This window comes from Neolamprologus brichardi, chromosome 13, assembly GCF_056152115.1.
Source record: "Neolamprologus brichardi isolate AB-2024 chromosome 13, ASM5615211v1, whole genome shotgun sequence".
Lineage (NCBI taxonomy): Eukaryota > Metazoa > Chordata > Actinopteri > Cichliformes > Cichlidae > Neolamprologus > Neolamprologus brichardi.
In genome coordinates, this window is record NC_142116.1 from 9,540,761 (window position 1) to 9,547,984 (window position 7,224).

A 7,224-nucleotide genomic window follows, 5' to 3' on the forward strand; every position below is an offset into this window, starting at 1 on the left:
GACTAAGCTTGTAAAATACATTTCCATATTTTCATATCTACAATCTGCTATATGCCAACAATGTTTTAAATTAAGGTACCCTTTATTACAGATATATTTCACAAAGAGGTTTTTACAAAGGTTTTCAAAGATAATTATTTTTGTGGCTTTAAAGCAGAGCTGATTCTTGTTGTCTGTGGTTGTAACAGCAAATTAAGTTTGGAAATACTTGTAGTTAATCAGATAACAGTTAACATTTTTTACAGTACCAGCAAATTAATATTTTCCCCTTGTTTGATTCAATCATATGAAGAAGCCAGCAGATAATGTTTCAATTCCATTTGATAACATGCTGTACACGAAATGACACAATGCAGTTTTCCCAGCACAGATTCCTCGAAACAGAACGAAGTAGATCCTTGCTGAATCCAAAGTGCGGAGATGATCTTATATTTTATTATTTTTTAATGCTCCTTCTATAAAGTCAAACTGAAGATGAAAAGGCAACAAATGATATATAGTCTTTTTCCTGGTGATCGTGAAGTTATCAAATGGTTTGTCACGACTTTTCCCTTGGTTTGTCACAATAGGGGACGTTTTCTAGCAGAAGGTCATTTCTGGGCCGAAGCACTGAGAGTGAGGAGAAAAAAAACCCAAAAACACAATTGTATCATTAGAGGAAAAAAATCATTAGCAAGTATATACATTATGATCCCTGATGTATGAGTAATCTTTGCATGCACATTCCACTTCCTTAATAATAAATTTAAAAAAAAAGACAAATCATGTCATACACAGCTTATTTTCTTCTACGTGTTCCATTTGCACCACACCCTGTCGAAGGACGATGTCCACGTCTGAGCCCATTTTAATCAGCTATAAAAAAGGTAAAAGAAGTAGAAGTGAAATAAAATAAATTTTATTTTCAAATATCAAAATGCTTCACAGTAAAAATGCTAGAAAATCAAAACAAGTTTAAAGAGCCTTTAGATGCTTTTTAAAAGAATCCACAGATCTCAATCTAAACCATTTCCTTTAAATGCAGAAGTAGCAGCCCAAGTCAGTCCCCCCCCCCCCCTTTTAACGGTTATTCATCCCAGTGGGAAACAAGAAGATGCAAAGAGTCGGACTCGGAAAGTATGAAACAGTTTTGGATCAGCTCTGACTGACATGAAGTTTTATGCTCTTATGATGAACGCAATTAAATTAAATTTAGATAACGTTTCGGAATACCTGCAACCCCGAGATGAGAAAAGAAGTGTTAAAAGACTGTGGCGAGACTCACGTCGATAATAACAAACAGACACTGTACCTTCTGGATGTTTTCTTCTGACGTTTCATTTTTGTTTTTCCGAAACTCCTCATTGATCTTTAATCGTGCAGCTTTGTAGAAGAAAAACAAACATATTTCGAGTCACCTGAGCAATTCTGCAATTCTAATTTGACTTCACAGTAAAAGGCTCAGAAAAAAGGTTTCATTTACACTCATTAGATGAAAATAAATCTCTCCAATGCAGCCTTTCTATTACTCTGTGTACATGCTGCTATTACACACGGCCCTCATTACTGATGTAATCCAGATGATTTTCACATGTTTATCAACCATACAATGCAAAATTACATCAAATATCAGTTTACACTGTAAATAAGAACAAGAGGGTGGACGTTTTATGCTTTAAAAAAAGTCTTGATTCATCCTCAATCATTCAGGTAAGGAAATGCCAAAAAGTTGATCTGGACATAACGTTTTCAGTAGGAGAATTGTTTTGTCACTCATTCCCTCAGACATAGCGGCCACACAAGCAGAAGAACATCACATTTAAAAAAGCCCTGTAAATGTGGTTATCCCAGCTGGACATATGTCAAAGTTGGGAAAGCACCTAAAGAAAGCTCCAGGCTATCCAGGAGGGAAGAAGGACAAATGCTGCCTAAGGGATCACTAAGGGTTTTCTCTTATGTGTCATGAGTATCGAAACAGACTATGAGGTCTATTTACACCTATAGGCCATTGGACACTCTTTCAATGATGAGGATGTATACAATCTGGACAGAGAGGAACGCTGGTTTTAATGGAAAGTCATGGATTTATGTGAGAAGCCCTATGGCGACATCTTTGTTTGCTGTGATTGCAGCCACTCTGCAAATTGTACTCATGGGTGAGAGTACATTCATCATTGAGTGATGAAACGTTTCTACCAATGAAAATGCTACATCCAGCTGAAAAGAATCAACTTTTTGGAGTTGATGAAAGAGGTTCGTTTCCATGATTTCCCTCCAAATATATATATATACACAACGTTAGTGTAAGTCATGAAGCCAGAGGAACAGTGAGGGAAACCTATTCAGAAAGATCTTCAAAAGAGGAAGACCATTCAGGAGCACAATTTATTTGTAAAAAAATTCTTTAAGTATTTAAAAAAAATATTAATAACAAAAATAGAATTTGGTGGAGAATATTAAAATGCTGTGCATCTGATATGAACACACTCAAATTATTTTGACTTTTATAACTTAAACTGGTAATTGAACTTGAACAAAGACGTCTGGGGACATGGCATTTTAGGCTGTTTGTCCAGCTGAAAAAATAAATAATTTTAGGTATATATATATATAAAAAATTAATGGTAGAGAGGGGTTAATAATATAAGACACGCTCATGGGGCTCATATGACACCGAACATTAGGAATGACCCATTTGATGAATGCTGAGCATGTGTTCACTCATCTCCTGTTTGATAAGCATCAATTATCAGTCCAAGATACTGCTCACAGACTCACCTGTCAGTGCTCGGTCATCATCTTTGAACACAGCCATCCTGGTCCTGTGTAGCGTTTTAAAAACGCCCAGAACCTGTATTCACAAACAGGCAGCTTTTATAACAGCTGTGAATGATGCTACCAGTCACCTGCAATTTCAAGTAACATGCAAGCAATGTTGCAATAAAGGTATTTAAAAAGACGATAATATCCCATACTAACCTTCAAACGAGTGCCCATGTTGCCTTCTTGTGTTCACTTCCGATGTAGGGAGACGTCACATATGTCAGAGCCCAATCAGAGCCGCCGCTGGAAATGAAGCTGTGATTGTAGCCAATGAGGGCTCAGAGTAGTTTAACTGAGCTACTAATTCAATTGAGAACGCCCTCTCTCTAGATTTCCCATTTTATGGGGGGCACTAGTGAGCTGTGTTTTGTGCTGAGAGCTCCCTTCGGACACAAAAGTGCAAATGTTGTGGTGTATATAATCCATTTCTTGGATATTTTACAGGTTTCTGTTGGAGTAAAAAAAACTTTCTGGAAGTATTGACGGCACCATGAGTCACTTTTATGGCTACTGCCGTCTTGAATAGGGGAGTGGAGCTAGCAGCTAGAGAAAACTAATAGCAGCGGCGGCCTGATAGCGGTCGCCGCTGTTTCTTATTATACACACGGGGTTTTGGTGTGGTGTAACTGCTCCTCTAAGGTCAATGGATTTGTGCACTCGTAAAAGCTAGCATTTATTAACGTTTCACTAGCACAACGATGTTTTTTATTGTACTAAAGAATAAAGGACACGAGTCTCATTTTATTTAAAGTCGGGTGTATTATCGAAACCGTGTTTGCGAAAAATAAATAACGTAGTAAGTTTTTAAATCTGGAAGTAGGTGTAAATAACTACTTTCAACATTTAGCTTCGTCCACGCTTATCCACTGAGGGACGTGCGCCCTCTGCTGCCCCTCTGTCTGAACTGCAGCCGGTTTCTGTAAAGTAGCATTAACAGGAATTGGAGTGGCTCTGATCATAGATCGGCTCTGATTTTAGTGACACTGGAAGTTGCGTGGGGGAGCCGTGGCTCATCTGCGTCAACATGGCTGATGAAACAGCGAAAGCGCAGACCGCCAAGCCTGGCGGAGATACGATATTTGGAAAAATTGTACGCAAAGAGATTCCTGCCAACCTAATCTATGAAGACGATCAGGTATGCGTTCATCACTTTGATTCACGAGGACGTTTAAAGTCTGAATGTTTCTCATCGTGGCTCCGCAACTGCCTGCAGGAGGCGTTCAGCTAATGCTAACTCAGCGTTGCAGAAACGCTGTTTTTGTGCCTACTTGCATTTAAAAATGCTGCAGCAGAGCTTGCAGAAATCATGTAATGCATGAGAAGAATCTGCAAGTTTATAAAATATTTCGACAGGCTTCTTGTGCACGCTCTTGGTTTCGTTCTGCATGCCATCATGTGTCGTTGCTCTTGTCATATTTGCTGCAACACAGCTCTGAAGTTACAGACAGTTGGCTTTGCACCAAGAAGTGACAGGGTTCACTCTAGGGCTGCCACAAACAATTATTTTGATAGTCGACTAGTCACCGATTATTTTTGCGAATCTAATCAGATCGTGCATCCATTGGTGTAAAATGTACAGCTTATTGCACCAGCATGCATCCGCTCTTATATAACTATCATTAGCTTACAGCTTTAAGTGTTTAAGGTATGTGCTAACTAAAAATAAAGACAAGATGATAGCTTATTAAATTTTAATGAAATGTGAAGATTGTTTCAGTGGAGTTCTCAAACTCAAACTCAGCCGTCTGCTCCTTGATATCTAAAATATAACGGGACACCGGACTATATTCTCAAGCATCTCACACTTCTGATAATCTGTTGCCTGCTTGATGTTTATTCAACTGTGTAAAAACGATAACTTTAATCTCAGCCAAACCGATTTACTCAGGAACAGATGAAATACTAAAAAGAGCCAAACAATATAATTTTTAAGTTATCTAAGTCACTCATATATCATGTTTAACCTGAGTAGCGAAAGAGGTGGTGGGTTTGAAAACGATTTGCCAGGAGTCCGGTGTTCTCACGGGCTCTAGTGAGCCTTGCCCCTGGCTAGCTATCGAGCTAGTGGGTAACAGACGTCTCCGAAAACGTCGGAGCGCTTTTGAAAATATGTGGTGTCTTGATAAACTGAGCAGATATTTGAGGTTTACACAGTTACATTCTCACCTGAAAATATGTTAAAAGTTTATTTTGTGACCCAGAAAGAATAATAAGAGTAATATTAAAACTAACTAGCTGCCGCCATTGTTGTAAACTGAGCTGGGCTGCGCTATGAATTCTGGGACACAGCTTCTTCCTCGGGGTTTAACAGCCGCTGGCATCCTTGTACATGCAGTGCTGCCATCTTCTGTTTCAGTCCGCTATTACACTCTTAAATCCTACTACCTATTCCTGCCTCTTTTGGGATCTTACAAAGCTTCAAACGACATGTCGACTATTAAATTAGTCATCGACGATTTTGATAGTCGTCGACGTGACTAGTCGACTAATCGTGGCAGCCCTAGTTCACTCCAGTGCTGTTTGCAGACTTGTTAAACTGAGAACCTTCACAGACGACTTGTTAAACATGTAGCCGCTGTGGGCTAGAGCAAGACAAGGAAAATTAAAAGGTGAGGTTCCTACAATAAAGCAACCAAGCAACATCAAGTGATTTGCAGCAGACATTAGTGAAATGGGGAATCAGAGCGTTAAAAAAAAGCAATATTTATTTTTATTTCTAAGTTTTGGAACTGCTTTGTATTCCCAGTGTAAAGAGCTATAGTTGATAACTACAGATAATTTATATCTGTCATATTTACAGATTCCACATTTTTGTACGCCTTAAATGCAACAAAAACATGTAAACATTGTGTCACATTAAGGCTTGGGTTGTGCCACTAGTTGAATTTTAGTTGCAATTTTGTCAAAGTCGACATACATTTGTTGTTGTGCCCCATTCTGCTTTCTTTGATGTGTTTCAGATATTTGTGACAGAAAGATAGCAGCAAGATTGAAAGGGAAGGTTTACAAGATGATAGTGAGGCCTGCTGTGATGTAGTGTTCGTAGACAGTGGCACTGACAAAAAGGCAGGAAGTAGAGCTAGAGGTGCAGATGAGATTCTTCATTGGGAGTGATGAGGAGGTACAGAAATGAGATTTAATAAAGAAGAACATGCAGAGGGTTGGTGTGACAGAGGAGGATGCTTGGAATAGGGTGGTGGCAGGTTATCTGCTGTGGTGAAGAAAATGAGTGACTCGTGATCATCTCATTTAGAGCTGAAATTACAATTAGAGTTGATGGAAATTAGCCTAAAAAATACAATTTTATTCCTGTTGTTTTGTTTTTTTTTTAAGTTTAATAAATCTGTTTTTCCAAAATGTGTGTTTAAAATTTTCAGTATTGACCAAATATTCATGACTATGATTTTTGAGATTTTTGAGCCTTAATGTGTTTAACTCCAAATACTGGGGTGTGCATAAATACATAAAACTATGTAAGTACTGTTAAGACTGGAGTTATTATCATTTTTTTAATGATATTTTTATTTTTTGTTTTCAGCTAACTTTCAGTTATTTCCAATTTTGATTGTGCACAGTCTAATTCTGTTTTCTAATTTCTTGCTTTGGCTGTCAGTGTGTAGCCTTCCCTGATGTCTCACCTCAGGCTCCCACTCACATCCTAGTCGTCCCAAAAAAGCCAATTGTTCAGCTCTCTCAAGCCGAGGATGATGATGCTGCAGTAAGTATCATTGTAATGACTTTTGCTTGTGAAATAAACTATAAACAATCTCACACAATCATTTCCCTGGCATATTTCTATCAGTGACCACTAGGGGGAACTATTTGCCTTTTTAATACTTTAATGCAGGGTGTATTTTCAACTCATATTTGCTGTGTGTCTCTTAGTTGTTGGGCCACATGCTGATTGTTGCAAAGAAGTGTGCTCAAGATGCCGGCCTGTCCAAAGGCTACAGGATTATCATCAATGATGGGCCGGACGGAGGCCAGTCGGTGTACCACATCCACATCCACGTTCTCGGTGGGCGCAGCATGGGGTGGCCCCCTGGCTAACGCTCAGCTTCCAGCACCCACCATCCAGCCATGCATGTTCACATCTGTTGTCTGATTACCAGTGCTGTTAAATCTGATCGAGCCAAAATATATCTGTGGAAATAAAAGGCACATCACAACACCACTCGTGCTCTCTTGTCTTTATTCTTAAACCGGACATTTTTTTAATAGAAAGCTTGATCGTGTTCTTCAGTGGGGTTAGCAGTAATGTCATTTACAAGCCTTTAACTGAAAGACGAGCAGTTGTGGTCAGAAGTCTGCATATAGTCATGATGGTAACTTAATGATTCCTTTGTATTGTTCTTTTTCCAGGGATTGAATTATTGTACAGCATACCGGATTTTCTCTAATCTACACAGAGTCAAAACTGTA

The 7,224-nt window shown here is 38.8% G+C and overlaps 2 protein-coding genes across 2 annotated transcripts; one reads left to right on the forward strand and one right to left on the reverse strand.

The window, feature by feature from the left end:
- Window positions 1-63: 63 nt before the first annotated feature.
- lyrm7 (LYR motif containing 7) lies at window positions 64-3,058 on the reverse strand. The gene is made up of 5 exons (XM_006783621.3): window positions 2,959-3,058; window positions 2,758-2,830; window positions 1,292-1,362; window positions 774-855; window positions 64-609 (listed from the first exon to the last, which is right to left on the reverse strand). The coding sequence occupies exons 1-5, from the start codon at window positions 2,974-2,976 to the stop codon at window positions 539-541; spliced, it is 315 nt and encodes a 104-aa protein (XP_006783684.1). The 5' UTR covers window positions 2,977-3,058; the 3' UTR covers window positions 64-538.
- A 715-nt stretch (window positions 3,059-3,773) lies between these two features.
- Window positions 3,774-6,976, forward strand: hint1 (histidine triad nucleotide binding protein 1). The gene is made up of 3 exons (XM_006783622.2): window positions 3,774-3,937; window positions 6,416-6,520; window positions 6,688-6,976. The coding sequence occupies exons 1-3, from the start codon at window positions 3,827-3,829 to the stop codon at window positions 6,850-6,852; spliced, it is 381 nt and encodes a 126-aa protein (XP_006783685.2). The 5' UTR covers window positions 3,774-3,826; the 3' UTR covers window positions 6,853-6,976.
- The last annotated feature ends 248 nt before the right edge of the window (window positions 6,977-7,224 follow it).

What these genes read in the sequence shown, in the direction of transcription:
- lyrm7 (XM_006783621.3), bottom strand. An exon ending in CAGAAGAAAACATCCAGAAG is followed by an intron (nt 856 to 1,291) that starts GTACAGTGTCTG and finishes CCTTTTTTATAG; the next exon opens with CTGATTAAAATGGGCTCAGA. An exon ending in CGTAGAAGAAAATAAGCTGT is followed by an intron (nt 610 to 773) that starts GTATGACATGAT and finishes CCTCACTCTCAG; the next exon opens with TGCTTCGGCCCAGAAATGAC.
- hint1 (XM_006783622.2), top strand. Translation starts at nt 3,827, where the DNA reads ATGGCTGATGAAACAGCGAAAGCGCAGACCGCCAAGCCTGGCGGAGAT. An exon ending in TAATCTATGAAGACGATCAG is followed by an intron (nt 3,938 to 6,415) that starts GTATGCGTTCAT and finishes TTTGGCTGTCAG; the next exon opens with TGTGTAGCCTTCCCTGATGT. An exon ending in CCGAGGATGATGATGCTGCA is followed by an intron (nt 6,521 to 6,687) that starts GTAAGTATCATT and finishes TGTGTCTCTTAG; the next exon opens with TTGTTGGGCCACATGCTGAT.